This window comes from Ranitomeya imitator, chromosome 3 (assembly GCF_032444005.1).
Source record: "Ranitomeya imitator isolate aRanImi1 chromosome 3, aRanImi1.pri, whole genome shotgun sequence".
In the NCBI taxonomy this organism is placed as follows: Eukaryota; Metazoa; Chordata; class Amphibia; order Anura; family Dendrobatidae; genus Ranitomeya; species Ranitomeya imitator.
In genome coordinates this window covers 8,968,829-8,987,707 of record NC_091284.1, presented here as the reverse complement: position 1 = coordinate 8,987,707, position 18,879 = coordinate 8,968,829, and the positions used below count along the sequence as shown (strand labels likewise).

Genomic DNA, 18,879 nt, shown 5'->3' with positions numbered 1-18,879 from the left:
ACAGCTGTCACCCTATTACATGCCTGTCACCCCATTATACAGCTGTCACCCATTATACAGCTGTCACCCTATTACATGCCTGTCACCCCATTATACAGCTGTCACCCATTATACAGCTGTCACCCTATTACATGCCTGTCACCCCATTATACAGCTGTCACCCATTATACAGCTGTCACCCTATTACATGCCTGTCACCCGATCGTACACCTCCCACCCCATTATATAGCTGTCACCCCATTATATGCCTGTCACCCTATCATACGGCTGTCACCCCATTATACAGCTGTCACCCCATTACATGCCTGTCACCCTATCGTACGGTTGTCACCCTATTATACAGCTGTCACCCCATTACACACCTGTCACCCCAACATACGATGGTCACCCCATCGCCCTCTGTCACCCCATCATACGACTCACCCCGTCGTCCCCCTGTCACACCGGTCCTGTGTTTTCGGGCGTGGACAGGACATTTTCTCCTGGATCCTTCTTCTCTCCAGGCTCCAGATCTGGACCTTCTCTGTCGGGAGCTGCCCCCGTTCTCCAAACCCGAAGAGGAGACGGAGGAAGAGGAGACAGAGGACGACCTGACCCTCAGCCTCGAGAATCCGGAGTCCGGTACCTTCTAGGATAAGGAGTCCTCATCATTGCCTGTGATGGGGGGCGTGATGTCGTCAGCCCGTGCTGAGCTTTTCGTGCCAATACATCTTTGCTTTTCCACCAGTTTTTCAGTCATTTCTTCCAGCGAACTTTTACTTTGCGCCTTTTTTCAAAATTACTTTTCTTGGTTCGTTTTTTTAAGGTTTTTTTTTGCCTTTTACAAATGTTTTCTACCAGTTCTTTAATTACAAATTAATTTTTTTACAAATGCATAAATGTGCAGCGGCAGCGGCGGCTCGCGGCAGGATGTTACGTTATGTTGTACATTGTGCGTTCTGATCCCGCGGGCGTCAGCGGTGCATCAGGCCGAGCTGTGAGAGCAGCTTTGTGTGTGACTGGAGTCTAAGTCGTGATATACAATCAGACCTGGGTCTCTCTTAAAGGGGCGGTCTCCTTGAGTTCCATATAATCTGCTGCTTGTGTTCCGCAGGTGACACGACCCCCGCGCACTCCCGATTCAGCACGTCACCACAGCGCTCAGGTAAAGAATCTCCGCCATTTCCCTTTACCTCCAGCACAGATATCGTCCCCCGGTCCCCGGCAGCGCCCTGTGCCCACTGTAGTGTAATTCTCCACAGTGGTCGAGGATGTCCTGTGCCCTGAAGTGATCACCGCTCGCAGGTATCAGCCGCTGTGTCACAGCCTTGGCGTGGACGTGACCGGACAGCCCCGGAGAGGGAGGGTGAAGCTGCCCACGTCCATCCTCAGCAGGAAGCCGGCGTCTGTGCCCAACACCCAGGTACCCACTATCATGGCGCCTAAACATGGTTACCCTCTGACCCTTCCTGACCTCTGACCTTCACATCTCCAGGTCACTGCTGTGGGAGATCCGGTGAGGCGCAGCGTCAAGACAGTGTCCACCTCATATAGCGGAGAGAGGCGCGTTCCCTGCGGCTTTCACCTTCTGCCATCGATTGTGCAGTTCGGGCTCCTCAGGGAAGGCTTCACCTACTGCACCAGCGTCATCCTCAAGAACATCGGGGTGGAAACCTGCAGGTACCCCCCACGCAGCGATCCCCGCCCTTGTCGTGCCCCTGCGGATCCTCGTCTGATGCATGATGTGCCGGACCCCCTATATTCTCCTGCTCCTCCATCATCCTCACTGTTCCTCCCCGGCCCCCCTATATTCTCCTGCTCCTCCATCATCCTCACTGTTCCTCCCCGGCCCCCTATATTCTCCTGCTCCTCCATCATCCTCACTGTTCCTCTCCGGCCCCCCTATATTCTCCTGCTCCTCCATCATCCTCACTGTTCCTCCCCAGCCTCCCTATATTCTCCTGCTCCTCCATCATCCTCACTGTTCCTCTCCGGCCCCCCTATATTCTCCTGCTCCTCCATCATCCTCACTGTTCCTCTCCGGCCCCCCTATATTCTCCTGCTCCTCCATCATCCTCACTGTTCCTCCCCGGCCCCCTATATTCTCCTGCTCCTCCATCATCCTCACTGTTCCTCTCCGGCCCCCCTATATTCTCCTGCTCCTCCATCCTCCTCACTGTTCCTCTCCGGCCCCCCTATATTCTCCTGCTCCTCCATCATCCTCACTGTTCCTCTCCGGCCCCCCTATATTCTCCTGCTCCTCCATCATCCTCACTGTTCCTCTCCGGCTCCCTATATTCTCCTGCTCCTCCATCATCCTCACTGTTCCTCCCCGGCCTCCCTATATTCTCCTGCTCCTCCATCCTCCTCACTGTTCCTCCCCGGCCCCCTATATTCTCCTGCTCCTCCATCCTCCTCACTGTTCCTCCCCGGCCCCCTATATTCTCCTGCTCCTCCATCCTCCTCACTGTTCCTCCCCGGCCTCCCTATATTCTCCTGCTCCTCCATCCTCCTCACTGTTCCTCCCCGGCCTCCCTATATTCTCCTGCTCCTCCATCATCCTCACTGTTCCTCCCCGGCCCCCTATATTCTCCTGCTTCTCCATCATCCTCACTGTTCCTCACCGGCCTCCCTATATTCTCCTGCTCCTCCATCATCCTCACTATTCCTCCCTATATTCTCCTGCTCCTCCATCCTCCTCACTGTTCCTCCCCGGCCCCCTATATTCTCCTGCTCCTCCATCCTCCTCACTGTTCCTCCCCGGCCCCCCTATATTCTCCTGCTCCTCCATCCTCCTCACTGTTCCTCCCCGGCCCCCTATATTCTCCTGCTCCTCCATCATCCTCACTGTTCCTCCCCGGCCCCCCTATATTCTCCTGCTTCTCCATCATCCTCACTGTTCCTCACCGGCCTCCCTATATTCTCCTGCTCCTCCATCATCCTCACTATTCCTCCCTATATTCTCCTGCTCCTCCATCCTCCTCACTGTTCCTCCCCGGCCCCCTATATTCTCCTGCTCCTCCATCCTCCTCACTGTTCCTCCCCGGCCCCCCTATATTCTCCTGCTCCTCCATCCTCCTCACTGTTCCTCCCCGGCCCCCTATATTCTCCTGCTCCTCCATCATCCTCACTGTTCCTCCCTATATTCTCCTGCTCCTCCATCATCCTCACTGTTCCTCCCCGGCCCCCCTATATTCTCCTGCTCCTCCATCCTCCTCACTGTTCCTCCCCGGCCTCCCTATATTCTCCTGCTCCTCCATCATCCTCACTGTTCCTCCCTATATTCTCCTGCTCCTCCATCATCCTCACTGTTCCTCTCCGGCCTCCCTATATTCTCCTGCTCCTCCATCATCCTCACTGTTCCTCCCTGGCCCCCCTATATTCTCCTGCTCCTCCATCCTCCTCACTGTTCCTCCCCGGCCTCCCTATATTCTCCTGCTCCTCCATCCTCCTCACTGTTCCTCCCCGGCCTCCCTATATTCTCCTGCTCCTCCATCCTCCTCACTGTTCCTCCCCGGCCCCCCTATATTCTCCTGCTCCTCCAACATCCTCACTGTTCCTCCCCGGCCCCCTATATTCTCCTGCTCCTCCATCCTCCTCACTGTTCCTCCCCGGCCCCCCTATATTCTCCTGCTCCTCCATTCTCCTCACTGTTCCTCCCCGGCCTCCCTATATTCTCCTGCTCCTCCATCATCCTCACTGTTCCTCCCCGGCCTCCCTATATTCTCCTGCTCCTCCATCATCCTCACTGTTCCTCTCCGGCCTCCCTATATTCTCCTGCTCCTCCATCATCCTCACTGTTCCTCCCCGGCCTCCTATATTCTCCTGCTCCTCCATCATCCTCACTGTTCCTCCCCGGCCTCCCTATATTCTCCTGCTCCTCCATCATCCTCACTGTTCCTCCCCGGCCTCCCTATATTCTCCTGCTCCTCCATCCTCCTCACTGTTCCTCTTCGGCCTCCCTATATTCTCCTGCTCCTCCATCATCCTCACTGTTCCTCCCCGGCCTCCCTATATTCTCCTGCTCCTCCATCATCCTCACTGTTCCTCCCCGGCCTCCCTATATTCTCCTGCTCCTCCATCATCCTCACTGTTCCTCCCCGGCCCTCCTATATTCTCCTGCTCCTCCATCATCCTCACTGTTCCTCCCCGGCCTCCCTATATTCTCCTGCTCCTCCATCATCCTCACTGTTCCTACCCGGCCCTCCTATATTCTCCTGCTCCTCCATCATCCTCACTGTTCCTCCCCGGCCCTCCTATATTCTCCTGCTCCTCCATCATCCTCACTGTTCCTCCCCGGCCTCCTATATTCTCCTGCTCCTCCATCATCCTCACTGTTCCTTCCCGGCCTCCCTATATTCTCCTGCTCCTCCATCATCCTCACTGTTCCTCCCCGGCCCTCCTATATTCTCCTGCTCCTCCATCATCCTCACTGTTCCTCCCCGGCCTCCTATATTCTCCTGCTCCTCCATCATCCTCACTGTTCCTTCCCGGCCTCCTATATTCTCCTGCTTCTCCATCATCCTCACTGTTCCTCCCCGGCCTCCCTATATTCTCCTGCTCCTCCATCCTCCTCACTGTTCCTCCCCGGCCCCCCTATATTCTCCTGCTCCACCATCATCCTCACTGTTCCTCCCCGGCCTCCCTATATTCTCCTGCTTTTCCATCATCCTCACTGTTCCTCCCCGGCCCCCTATATTCTCCTGCTCCTCCATCATCCTCACTGTTTCTCTCCGGCCTCCCTATATTCTCCTGCTCCTCCATCATCCTCACTGTTCCTCCCCGGCCTCCCTATATTCTCCTGCTCCTCCATCATCCTCACTGTTCCTCCCCGGCCTCCCTATATTCTCCTGCTCCTCCATCCTCCTCACTGTTCCTCTTCGGCCTCCCTATATTCTCCTGCTCCTCCATCATCCTCACTGTTCCTCTTCGGCCTCCCTATATTCTCCTGCTCCTCCATCATCCTCACTGTTCCTCCCCGGCCTCCCTATATTCTCCTGCTCCTCCATCATCCTCACTGTTCCTCCCCGGCCTCCCTATATTCTCCTGCTCCTCCATCATCCTCACTGTTCCTCCCCGGCCTCCCTATATTCTCCTGCTCCTCCATCATCCTCACTGTTCCTCCCCGGCCTCCCTATATTCTCCTGCTCCTCCATCATCCTCACTATTCCTCCCTATATTCTCCTGCTCCTCCATCATCCTCACTATTCCTCTCCGGCCCCCTATATTCTCCTGCTTCTCCATCATCCTCACTGTTCCTCCCCGGCCCCCTATATTCTCCTGCTCCTCCATCATCCTCACTGTTCCTCCCCGGCCCCCTATATTCTCCTGCTCTTCCATCCTCCTCACTGTTCCTCCCCGGCCCCCTATATTCTCCTGCTTCTCCATCATCCTCACTGTTCCTCCCCGGCCCCCTATATTCTCCTGCTCCTCCATCATCCTCACTGTTCCTCCCCGGCCCCCTATATTCTCCTGCTCTTCCATCCTCCTCACTGTTCCTCCCCGGCCCCCTACATTCTCCTGCTCCTCCATCATCCTCACTGTTCCTCCCCGGCCCCCTACATTCTCCTGCTCCTCCATCCTCCTCACTGTTCCTCCCCGGCCCCCTATATTCTACTGCTCCTCCAACATCCTCACTGTTCCTCCCCGGCCTCCCTATATTCTCCTGCTCCTCCATCCTCCTCACTGTTCCTCCCCGGCCTCCCTATATTCTCCTGCTCCTCCATCCTCCTCACTGTTCCTCCCCGGCCTCCCTATATTCTCCTGCTCCTCCATCCTCCTCACTGTTCCTCCCCGGCCCCCCTATATTCTCCTGCTCCTCCATCATCCTCACTGTTCCTCCCCGGCCCCCTATATTCTCCTGCTCCTCCATCCTCCTCACTGTTCCTCCCCGGCCCCCCTATATTCTCCTGCTCCTCCATCCTCCTCACTGTTCCTCCCCGGCCCCCCTATATTCTCCTGCTCCTCCATCATCCTCACTGTTCCTCCCCGGCCCCCTATATTCTCCTGCTCCACCATCATCCTCACTGTTCCTCCCCGACCTCCTATATTCTCCTGCTCCTCCATCATCCTCACTGTTCCTCCCTATATTCTCCTGCTCCTCCATCCTCCTCACTGTTCCTCCCTGGCCTCCCTATATTCTCCTGCTCCTCCATCCTCCTCACTGTTCCTCCCCGGCCTCCCTATATTCTCCTGCTCCTCCATCATCCTCACTGTTCCTCACTGTTCCTCCCCTATATTCTCCTGCTCCTCCATCATCCTCACTGTTCCTCCCCGGCCCCCCTATATTCTCCTGCTCCTCCATCATCCTCACTGTTCCTCCCCGGCCTCCCTATATTCTCCTGCTTCTCCATCATCCTCACTGTTCCTCCCTGTGATGAGGGAACAGCCGCCATCTTTGGACGGGCATACTAAAACAGATTGGCGTGACTCCATTTTGTCTCCTGGTCACAGGAGCGCTCCTGGCCCCCACCTTTTCTAATTAATAAAGTTCCTATTAGTATGCTAACGGGCTGAGCTCAGTGTAAACTGTAGACGGCATATCAAAGCTCACTGAGGAAACCACGCCAGCAGGGGGGCTTGGAAATGCTTGGGGGCTTAATTAAAACACGCATGCCAAGTGGCCACTGGATACACATCTATTATGGCAGCCCAGCCGAACCGTCTTTAACATGGAATTGTGAATTATGCACGCATCGTCCGAGGTACAGGCTCATAAAAAATATTCTCCTTGCCCTAAAGAAATTGTGCATCTAACAGGGCGACTCCCGTGGCGGTGGGAGGTCTGAAACCCGAGATATAGGGATCAGCCTCCCACTGGGACCGAATGGGTCCAGGTTTGATCCCAGTACGACCGGCAGAACAAACCACAGGCGCTGGTACTGCCCGTGTGCTGATCCGATCATCCTGAGAGAAGTTATCCCATTTATTAGATATGGGAATAAATCTTGCAGGGAGGCAGAGGGGGTGGAGATTGCTAAGCCCACCCAGCTGCAGGCAGGGGGGCTCAGCCAGGTATAAGAAGAAGCTGAGGTCACTGGGAGGGACTCACTCCACAGAAGAAGACGATGATGATTTCTTAAGGAACAGGGTATGCCAGCCAGAGGGGGGAGCAAGCACAGGCTTTCTGGGGGCTGCCCGGCAACTAAGTTTTTGGACCTGCGGAATGCTATGCCCCCCCGGCTTCCACAAGCGACCTTCAACCTGGTAAATTGACCTCCAGCTTTATACCTTTAAGCCTTGTATTATTGTTGTTATATTGTACTCTGACTGTAACTCTTGATATATTGTGATTGTATATTTCTTGTAATTATCTAGTGCGCCCTTAAGGCAATTAAATCATAAATTAATTTTGGGCTGATCCTTTTACTCTGATTGCGAATCCTAGAATACCCAGTGTGGGTAACAGGGCAGTCTCCCCGGCGGCCATTTGCTCTAGGTGCAGTTCCTTTACTGACCTGAGAGATAAAGGGGGCGCCGGAGAGCTGGGCCTGGGTAGTGACGTCACGGATTGGTGACGTGGTAGGAAGGGGTAATCCTTCACACTCCCTATATTCTCCTGCTCCTCCATCATCCTCACTGTTCCTCCCCGGCCCCCTATATTCTCCTGCTCCACCATCATCCTCTCTGTTCCTCCTTGGCCTCCCTATATTCTCCTGCTCCTCCATCATCCTCACTGTTCCTCCCCGGCCCCCTATATTATCCTGCTCCACCATCATCCTCACTGTTCCTCCCCGGCCTCCCTATATTCTCCTGCTCCTCCATCATCCTCACTGTTCCTCCCCGGCCTCCTATATTCTCCTGCTCCTCCATCATCCTCACTGTTCCTCCCCGTCCTCCCTATATTCTCCTGCTCCTCCATCATCCTCACTGTTCCTCCCCGTCCTCCCTATATTCTCCTGCTCCTCCATCATCCTCACTGTTCCTCCCCGTCCCCCTATATTCTCCTGCTGCTCCATCATCCTCACTGTTCCTCCCCGTCCTCCCTATATTTTCCTGCTCCTCCATCATCCTCACTGTTCCTCCCCGGCCCCCTATATTCTCCTGCTCCTCCATCATCCTCACTGTTCCTCCCCGTCCTCCCTATATTCTCCTGCTCCTCCATCATCCTCACTGTTCCTCCCCGGCCTCCCTATATTCTCCTGCTCCTCCATCATCCTCACTGTTCCTCTCCGGCCCCCCTATATTCTCCTGCTCCTCCATCATCCTCACTGTTCCTCTCCGGCCCCCCTATATTCTCCTGCTTCTCCATCATCCTCACTGTTCCTCCCTATATTCTCCTGCTCCACCATCATCCTCACTGTTCCTCTCCGACCCCCCTATATTCTCCTGCTCCTCCATCATCCTCACTGTTCCTCCCCGGCCCCCTATATTCTCCTGCTCCTCCATCATCCTCACTGTTCCTCCCCGGCCCCCTATATTCTCCTGCTCCTCCATCATCCTCACTGTTCCTCCCCGTCCTCCCTATATTCTCCTGCTCCTCCATCATCCTCACTGTTCCTCTCCGGCCCCCCTATATTCTCCTGCTCCTCCATCATCCTCACTGTTCCTCTCCGGCCCCCCTATATTCTCCTGCTTCTCCATCATCCTCACTGTTCCTCCCTATATTCTCCTGCTCCACCATCATCCTCACTGTTCCTCTCCGACCCCCCTATATTCTCCTGCTCCTCCATCATCCTCACTGTTCCTCCCCGGCCCCCTATATTCTCCTGCTCCTCCATCATCCTCACTGTTTCTCCCCGGCCCCCTATATTCTCCAGCTCCTCCATCATCCTCACTGTTCCTCCCCGGCCCCCTATATTCTCCTGCTCCTCCATCATCCTCTCTGTTCCTCCCCGGCCTCCCTATATTCTCCTGCTCCTCCATCATCCTCACTGTTCCTCCCCGCCCCCCTATATTCTCCTGCTCCTCCATCATCCTCACTGTTCCTCCCCGTCCTCCCTATATTCTCCTGCTCCTCCATCATCCTCACTGTTTCTCCCCGGCCCCCTATATTCTCCAGCTCCTCCATCATCCTCACTGTTCCTCCCCAGCCCCCTATATTCTCCTGCTCCTCCATCATCCTCACTGTTCCTCCCCGGCTTCCCTATATTCTCCTGCTCCTCCATCATCCTCACTGTTCCTCCCCTGCCCCCCTATATTCTCCTGCTCCTCCATCATCCTCACTGTTCCTCCCCGGCCTCCTATATTCTCCTGCTTCTCCATCATCCTCACTGTTCCTCTCCGACCCCCCTATATTCTCCTGCTCCTCCATCCTCCTCACTGTTCCTCCCCTGCCTCCTATATTCTCCTGCTTCTCCATCATCCTCACTGTTCCTCCCCGGCTTCCCTATATTCTCCTGCTCCTCCATCATCCTCACTGTTCCTCCCCGGCCTCCTATATTCTCCTGCTCCTCCATCATCCTCACTGTTCCTCCACAGCCCCCCTATATTCTCCTGCTCCTCCATCATCCTCACTGTTCCTCCCTTTATTCTCCTGCTCCTCCATCATCCTCACTGTTCCTCCCCATCCTCCCTATATTCTCCTGCTCCACCATCATCCTCACTGTTCCTCCCCGGCCCCCTATATTCTCCTGCTCCACCATCATCCTCACTGTTCCTCTCCGGCCCCCCTATATTCTCCTGCTCCTCCATCATCCTCACTGTTCCTCCCCGGTCCCCTATATTCTCCTGCTCCTCCATCCTCCTCACTGTTCCTCCCCATCCTCCCTATATTCTCCTGCTCCTCCATCATCCTCACTGTTCCTCCCCGTCCTCCCTATATTCTCCTGCTCCTCCATCCTCCTCACTGTTCCTCCCCATCCTCCCTATATTCTCCTGCTCCTCCATCCTCCTCACTGTTCCTCCCCATCCTCCCTATATTCTCCTGCTCCACCATCATCCTCACTGTTCCTCCCCGGCCCCCTATATTCTCCTGCTCCACCATCATCCTCACTGTTCCTCCCCGGCCTCCCTATATTCTCCTGCTCCACCATCATCCTCACTGTTCCTCCCCGGCCCCCTATATTCTCCTGCTTCTTTATCATCCTCACTGTTCCTCCCCGGCCTCCTATATTCTCCTGCTTCTCCATCATCCTAACTGTTCCTCCCCGGCCTCCTATATTTCCCTGCTTCTCCATCATCCTCACTGTTCCTCCCCGGCCTCCTATATTCTCCTGCTCCTCCATCATCCTCACTGTTCCTCCCCGGCCTCCCTATATTCTCCTGCTCCTCCATCATCGTCACTGTTCCTCCCCGGCCTCCCTATATTCTCCTGCTCCTCCATCATCCTCACTGTTCCTCCCCGACCTCCTATATTCTCCTGCTTCTCCATCATCCTCACTGTTCCTCCCCAGCCCCCTATATTCTCCTGCTCCTCCATCATCCTCACTGTTCCTCCCCGGCTTCCCTATATTCTCCTGCTCCTCCATCATCCTCACTGTTCCTCCCCTGCCCCCCTATATTCTCCTGCTCCTCCATCATCCTCACTGTTCCTCCCCGGCCTCCTATATTCTCCTGCTTCTCCATCATCCTCACTGTTCCTCTCCGACCCCCCCTATATTCTCCTGCTCCTCCATCCTCCTCACTGTTCCTCCCCGGCCTCCTATATTCTCCTGCTTCTCCATCATCCTCACTGTTCCTCCCCGGCTTCCCTATATTCTCCTGCTCCTCCATCATCCTCACTGTTCCTCCCCGGCCTCCTATATTCTCCTGCTCCTCCATCATCCTCACTGTTCCTCCACAGCCCCCCTATATTCTCCTGCTCCTCCATCATCCTCACTGTTCCTCCCTTTATTCTCCTGCTCCTCCATCATCCTCACTGTTCCTCTCCAGCCTCCTATATTCTCCTGCTCCTCCATCCTCCTCACTGTTCCTCCCCGGCCTCCTATATTCTCCTGCTCCTCCATCATCCTCACTGTTCCTCCCCTGCCCCCTATATTCTCCTGCTCCTCCATCATCCTCACTGTTCCTCCCCGGCCCCCCTATATTCTCCTGCTCCTCCATCATCCTCACTGTTCCTCCCTGGCCTCCCTATATTCTCCTGCTTCTCCATCATCCTCACTGTTCCTCCCCGGCCTCCTATATTCTCCTGCTTCTCCATCATCCTCACTGTTCCTCCCCAGCCCCCTATATTCTCCTGCTCCTCCATCATCCTCAATGTTCCTCTCCGGCCCCCCTATATTCTCCTGCTCCTCCATCATCCTCACTGTTCCTCCCTGGCCCCCCTATATACTCCTGCTCTTCCATCATCCTCACTGTTCCTCCCCGGCCCCCTATATTCTCCTGCTTCTCCATCATCCTCACTGTTCCTCACCGGCCTCCCTATATTCTCCTGCTCCTCCATCATCCTCACTATTCCTCCCTATATTCTCCTGCTCCTCCATCATCCTCACTGTTCCTCCCCGGCCTCCTATATTCTCCTGCTTCTCCATCATCCTCACTGTTCCTCCCCAGCCCCCTATATTCTCCTGCTCCTCCATCATCCTCACTGTTCCTCCCCGGCCCCCCTATATTCTCCTGCTCCTCCATCATCCTCACTGTTCCTCCCCGGCCCCCCTATATTCTCCTGCTCCTCCATCATCCTCACTGTTCCTCCCCGGCCCCCCTATATTCTCCTGCTCCTCCATCATCCTCACTGTTCCTCCCTGGCCTCCCTATATTCTCCTGCTCCTCCATCATCCTCACTGTTCCTCCCCGTCCTCCCTATATTCTCCTGCTCCTCCATCATCCTCACTGTTCCTCCCCGGCTTCCCTATATTCTCCTGCTCCTCCATCATCGTCACTGTTCCTCCCTGGCCTCCCTATATTCTCCTGCTTCTCCATCATCCTCACTGTTCCTCCCCGGCCTCCCTATATTCTCCTGCTCCTCCATCATCCTCACTGTTCCTCCCCGGCCTCCCTATATTCTCCTGCTCCTCCATCATCCTCACTGTTCCTCCCCTGCCCCCCTATATTCTCCTGCTTCTCCATCATCCTCACTGTTCCTCTCCGGCCCCCCTATATTCTCCTGCTCCTCCATCCTCCTCACTGTTCCTCCCCGGCCTCCCTATATTCTCCTGCTTCTCCATCATCCTCACTGTTCCTCCCCGGCTTCCCTATATTCTCCTGCTCCTCCATCATCCTCACTGTTCCTCCCTATATTCTCCTGCTCCTCCATCATCCTCACTGTTCCTCCCTATATTCTCCTGCTCCTCCATCATCCTCACTGTTCCTCCCTTTATTCTCCTGCTTCTCCATCATCCTCACTGTTCCTCCCCGGCCCCCCTATATTCTCCTGCTTCTCCATCATCCTCACTGTTCCTCCCCGGCCCACTATATTCTCCTGCTCCACCATCATCCTCACTGTTCCTCTCCGGCCCCCTATATTCTCCTGCTCCTCCATCATCCTCACTGTTCCTCCCCGGCCCCCCTATATTCTCCTGCTCCTCCATCATCCTCACTGTTCCTCCCCGGCCCCCTATATTCTCCTGCTCCACCATCATCCTCACTGTTCCTTCCCGTCCCCCTACATTCTCCTGCTCCTCCATCATCCTCACTGTTCCTCCCCGGCCTCCCTATATTCTCCTGCTCCTCCATCATCCTCACTGTTCCTCCCCGGCCCCCTATATTCTCCTGCACCTCCATCATCCTCACTGTTCCTCCCCGGCCTCCCTATATTCTCCTGCTTCTCCATCATCCTCACTGTTCCTCCCCGGCCTCCTATATTCTCCTGCTCCACCATCATCCTCACTGTTCCTCCCCGGCCCCCCTATATTCTCCTGCACCTCCATCATCCTCACTGTTCCTCCCCGGCCTCCCTATATTCTCCTGCTTCTCCATCATCCTCACTGTTCCTCCCCGGCCTCCTATATTCTCCTGCTCCACCATCATCCTCACTGTTCCTCCCCGGCCCCCCTATATTCTCCTGCTCCTCCATCATCGTCACTGTTCCTCCCTGGCCTCCCTATATTCTCCTGCTCCTCCATCCTCCTCACTGTTCCTCCCCTGCCCCCCTATATTCTCCTGCTCCTCCATTATCCTCACTGTTCCTCCCTATATTCTCCTGCTTCTCCATCATCCTCACTGTTCCTCCCCGGCCCCCCTATATTCTCCTGCTCCTCCATCATCTTCACTGTTCCTCCCCGGCCTCCCTATATTCTCCTGCTTCTCCATCATCCTCACTGTTCCTCCCCGGCCCCCCTATATTCTCCTGCTCCTCCATCATCCTCACTGTTCCTCCCCGGCCTCCCTATATTCTCCTGCTTCTCCATCATCCTCACTGTTCCTCCCCGGCCTCCTATATTCTCCTGCTCCATCATCATCCTCACTGTTCCTCCCCGGCCTCCCTATATTCTCCTGCTCCTCCATCATCGTCACTGTTCCTCCCCGGCCTCCCTATATTCTCCTGCTCCTCCATCATCCTCACTGTTCCTCCACGGCCTCCCTATATTCTCCTGCTCCTCCATCATCCTCACTGTTCCTCCCCGGCCCCCTATATTCTCCTGCTCCTCCATCATCCTCATTGTTCCTCCCCGGCCTCCCTATATTCTCCTGCTCCTCCATCATCGTCACTGTTCCTCCCCGGCCTCCCTATATTCTCCTGCTCCTCCATCATCCTCACTGTTCCTCCACGGCCTCCTTATATTCTCCTGCTCCTCCATCATCCTCACTGTTCCTCTCCGGCCTCCTACATTCTCCTGCTCCTCCATCATCCTCACTGTTCCTCCCCGGCCCCCCTATATTCTCCTGCTCCTCCATCATCCTCACTGTTCCTCCCCGGCCTCCTATATTCTCCTGCTCCTCCATCATCCTCACTGTTCCTCCCCGGCCTCCTATATTCTCCTGCTCCTCCATCATCCTCACTGTTCCTCTCCGGCCCCCTATATTCTCCTGCTCCTCCATCATCCTCACTGTTCCTCCCCGGCCCCCTATATTCTCCTGCTCCTCCATCCTCCTCACTGTTCCTCCCCGGCCCCCCTATATTCTCCTGCTTCTCCATCATCCTCACTGTTCCTCCCCGGCCCCCTATATTCTCCTGCTCCTCCATCATCTTCACTGTTCCTCCCCGGCCTCCCTATATTCTCCTGCTCCTCCATCATCCTCACTGTTCCTCCCCGGCCTCCTATATTCTCCTGCTTCTCCATCATCCTCACTGTTCCTCCCCGGCCCCCTATATTCTCCTGCTCCTCCATCATCTTCACTGTTCCTCCCCGGCCTCCCTATATTCTCCTGCTCCTCCATCATCCTCACTGTTCCTCCCCGGCCTCCTATATTCTCCTGCTCCTCCATCATCCTCACTGTTCCTCCCCGGCCTCCTATATTCTCCTGCTCCTCCATCATCCTCACTGTTCCTCCCCGGCCTCCTATATTCTCCTGCTCCTCCATCATCCTCACTGTTCCTCCCCGGCCTCCCTATATTCTCCTGCTCCTCCATCATCGTCACTGTTCCTCCCCGGCCTCCCGATATTCTCCTGCTCCACCATCATCCTCACTGTTCCTCCCCGGCCTCCTATATTCTCCTGCTCCTCCATCCTCCTCACTGTTCCTCCCCGGCCCTCCTATATTCTCCTGCTCCTCCATCATCCTCACTGTTCCTCCCCGACCTCCTATATTCTCCTGCTCCTCCATCATCCTCACTGTTCCTCCCCGGCTTCCCTATATTCTCCTGCTCCTCCATCATCCTCACTGTTCCTCCCCGGCCCCCTATATTCTCCTGCTTCTCCATCATCCTCACTGTTCCTCCCCGGCCTCCTATATTCTCCTGCTTCTCCATCATCCTCACTGTTCCTCCCCGGCCCCCTATATTCTCCTGCTTCTCCATCATCCTCACTGTTCCTCCCCGGCCCCCTATATTCTCCTGCTCCTCCATCATCCTCACTGTTCCTCCCCGGCCTCCCTATGTTCTCCTGCTTCTCCATCATCCTCACTGTTCCTCCCCGGCCTCCCTATATTCTCCTGCTCCTCCATCATCCTCACTATTCCTCCCTATATTCTCCTGCTCCTCCATCATCCTCACTGTTCCTCCCTGGCCTCCCTATATTCTCCTGCTTCTTCATCATCCTCACTGTTCCTCCCCGGCCTCCTATATTCTCCTGCTTCTCCATCATCTTCACTATTCCTCCCTATATTCTCCTGCTCCTCCATCATCCTCACTGTTCCTCCCCGGCCTCCTATATTCTCCTGCTCCTCCATCATCCTCACTATTCCTCCCTATATTCTCCTGCTCCTCCATAATCCTCACTGTTCCTCCCCGGCCTCCCTATATTCTCCTGCTCCACCATCATCCTCACTGTTCCTCCCCGGCTTCCCTATATTCTCCTGCTTCTCCATCATCCTCACTGTTCCTCCCCGGCCCCCCTATATTCTCCTGCTCCTCCATCATCCTCACTGTTCCTCCCCGGCCCCATATATTCTCCTGCTTCTCCATAATCCTCACTATTCCTCCCTATATTCTCCTGCTCCTCCATCATCCTCACTGTTCCTCCCCAGCCCCCCTATATTCTCCTGCTCCTCCATCATCCTCACTGTTCCTCCCCAGCCCCCCTATATTCTCCTGCTCCACCATCTTCCTCACTGTTCCTCCCCAGCCTCCTATATTCTCCTGCTCCTCCATCATCCTCACTGTTCCTCTCCGGCCCCCCTATATTCTCCTGCTCCTCCATCATCCTCATTGTTCCTCCCCGGCCTCCCTATATTCTCCTGCTTCTCCATCATCCTCACTGTTCCTCCCCGGCCCCCCTATATTCTCCTGCTTCTCCATCATCCTCACTGTTCCTCCCCGGCCCCCTATATTCTCCTGCTCCTCCATCCTCCTCACTGTTCCTCTCCGGCCCCCTATATTCTCCTGCTCCACCATCATCCTCACTGTTCCCCCCCGGCCTCCCTATATTCTCCTGCTCCTCCATCATCCTCACTGTTCCTCTCCGGCCCCCTATATTCTCCTGCTCCACCATTATCCTCACTGTTCCCCCCCGGCCTCCCTATATTCTCCTGCTCCTCCATCATCCTCACTGTTCCTCTCCGGCCCCCTATATTCTCCTGCTCCACCATTATCCTCACTGTTCCCCCCCGGCCTCCCTATATTCCCCTGCTCCTCCATCATCCTCACTGTTCCTCCCCGGCCCCCCTATATTCTCCTGCTCCTCCATCATCCTCACTGTTCCTCCCCGGCCCCCCTATATTCTCCTGCTCCTCCATCATCCTCACTGTTCCTCCCCGGCCCCCCTATATTCTCCTGCTCCTCCATCATCCTCACTGTTCCTCTCCGGCCCCCCTATATTCTCCTGCTCCTCCATCATCCTCACTGTTTTTCCCCGGCCCCCTATATTCTCCTGCTCCTCCATCCTCTTCACTGTTCCTCCCCGGCCCCCTATATTCTCCTGCTTCTCCATCATCCTCACTGTTCCTCCCCGGCCCTCCTATATTCTCCTGCTCCTCCATCATCCTCACTGTTCCTCCCCGGCCTCCCTATATTCTCCTGCTCCTCCATCATCCTCACTGTTCCTCCCCGGCCTCCCTATATTCTCCTGCTCCTCCATCATCCTCACTGTTCCTCCCTATATTCTCCTGCTCCTCCATCATCCTCACTGTTCCTCCCCGGCCCCCTACATTCTCCTGCTCCTCCATCATCCTCACTGTTCCTCCCCGGCCTCCCTATTTTCTCCTGCTCCTCCATTATCCTCACTGTTCCTCCCCGGCCCCCCTATATTCTCCTGCTCCTCCATCCTCCTCACTGTTCCTCCCCGGCCCCCCTATATTCTCCTGCTCCTCCATCATCCTCACTGTTCCTCCCCGGCCCCCCTATATTCTCCTGCTCCACCATCATCCTCACTGTTCCTCTCCGGCCTCCTATATTCTCCTGCTCCTCCATCATCCTCACTGTTCCTCCCCGGCCCCCCTATATTCTCCTGCTCCTCCATCATCTTCACTGTTCCTCCCCGGCCTCCCTATATTCTCCTGCTCCTCCATCATCCTCACTGTTCCTCCCCGGCCTCCTATATTCTCCTGCTCCTCCATCATCCTCACTGTTCCTCCCTGGCCCCCCTATATTCTCCTGCTCCTCCATCATCCTCACTGTTCCTCCCCGGCCCCCTATATTCTCCTGCTCCTCCATCATCCTCACTGTTCCTCCCTGGCCCCCCTATATTCTCCTGCTCCACCATCATCCTCACTGTTCCTCTCCGGCCCCCTATATTCTCCTGCTTCTCCATCATCCTCACTGTTCCTCCCCGGCCTCCCTATATTCTCCTGCTCCACCATCATCCTCACTGTTCCTCTCCGGCTCCCTATATTCTCCTGCTCCTCCATCATCGTCACTGTTCCTCCCTGGCCCCCCTATATTCTCCTGCTCCTCCATCATCCTCACTGTTCCTCCCCGGCCCCCCTATATTCTCCTGCTCCTCCATCATCCTCACTGTTCCTCTCCGGCTCCCCTATATTGTCCTGCTCCTCCATCATCCTCACTGTTCCTCTCCGGCCTCCTATATTCTCCTGCTCCTCCATCATCCTCACTGTTCCTCCCCGGCCCCCCTATATTCTCCTGCTCCTCCATCATCCTCACTGTTCCTCCCCGGCCCCCCTATATTCTCCTGCTCCTCCATCATCCTCACTGTTCCTCCCCGGCCCCCCTATATTCTCCTGCTCCTCCATCATCCTCACTGTTCCTCCCCGGCCCCCCTATATTCTCCTGCTCCTCCATCATCCTCACTGTTCCTCCCCGGCCCCCTATATTCTCCTGCTCCTCCATCATCCTCACTGTTCCTCTCCGGCCTCCTATATTCTCCTGCTCCTCCATCATCCTCACTGTTCCTCCCCGGCCCCCTACATTCTCCTGCTCCTCCATCATCCTCACTGTTCCTCCCCGGCCCCCCTATATTCTCCTGCTCCTCCATCATCCTCACTGTTCCTCCCCGGCCCCCCTATATTCTCCTGCTCCTCCATCATCCTCACTGTTCCTCTCCGACCTCCCTATATTCTCCTGCTCCTCCATCATCCTCACTGTTCCTCCCTGGCCCCCCTATATTCTCCTGCTCCTCCATCATCCTCACTGTTCCTCTCCGGCCTCCTATATTCTCCTGCTCCTCCATCATCCTCACTGTTCCTCCCCGGCCCCCCTATATTCTCCTGCTCCTCCATCATCCTCACTGTTCCTCCCCGGCCCCCCTATATTCTCCTGCTCCTCCATCATCCTCACTGTTCCTCCCCGGCCCCCCTATATTCTCCTGCTCCTCCATCATCCTCACTGTTCCTCTCCGGCCCCCCTATATTCTCCTGCTCCTCCATCATCCTCACTGTTTTTCCCCGGCCCCCTATATTCTCCTGCTCCTCCATCCTCTTCACTGTTCCTCCCCGGCCCCCTATATTCTCCTGCTCCTCCATCATCCTCACTGTTCCTCCCCGGCCTCCCTATATTCTCCTGCTCCTCCATCATCCTCACTGTTCCTCCCCGGCCCCCCTATTTTCTCCTGCTCCTCCATTATCCTCACTGTTCCTCCCCGGCCTCCCTATATTCTCCTGCTCCTCCATCATCCTCACTGTTCCTCCCCGGCCCCCCTATATTCTCCTGCTCCTCCATCATCCTCACTGTTCCTCCCCGGCCTCCCTATATTCTCCTGCTCCTCCATCATCCTCACTGTTCCTCCCCGGCCCCCCTATTTTCTCCTGCTCCTCCATTATCCTCACTGTTCCTCCCCGGCCCCCCTATATTCTCCTGCTCCTCCATCCTCCTCACTGTTCCTCCCCGGCCCCCCTATATTCTCCTGCTCCTCCATCCTCCTCACTGTTCCTCCCCGGCCCCCCTATATTCTCCTGCTCCTCCATCATCCTCACTGTTCCTCCCCGGCCCCCCTATATTCTCCTGCTCCTCCATCATCTTCACTGTTCCTCCCCGGCCTCCCTATATTCTCCTGCTCCTCCATCATCCTCACTGTTCCTCCCCGGCCT

At 55.8% G+C, this 18,879-nt stretch overlaps 1 protein-coding gene across 1 annotated transcript in view; it reads left to right on the top strand.

Annotated features, from left to right (window-relative positions):
• The window catches only part of SPAG17 (sperm associated antigen 17), a 259,615-nt gene that overhangs the window by 232,793 nt on the left and 7,943 nt on the right, over positions 1-18,879 (top strand). The window contains exons 40-43 of the mRNA XM_069760452.1: positions 504-621; positions 1,094-1,144; positions 1,242-1,402; positions 1,475-1,659. Coding sequence (XP_069616553.1) covers positions 504-621; positions 1,094-1,144; positions 1,242-1,402; positions 1,475-1,659 — 515 coding nt within the window. The remainder of the gene's footprint in view (positions 1-503; positions 622-1,093; positions 1,145-1,241; positions 1,403-1,474; positions 1,660-18,879) is intronic.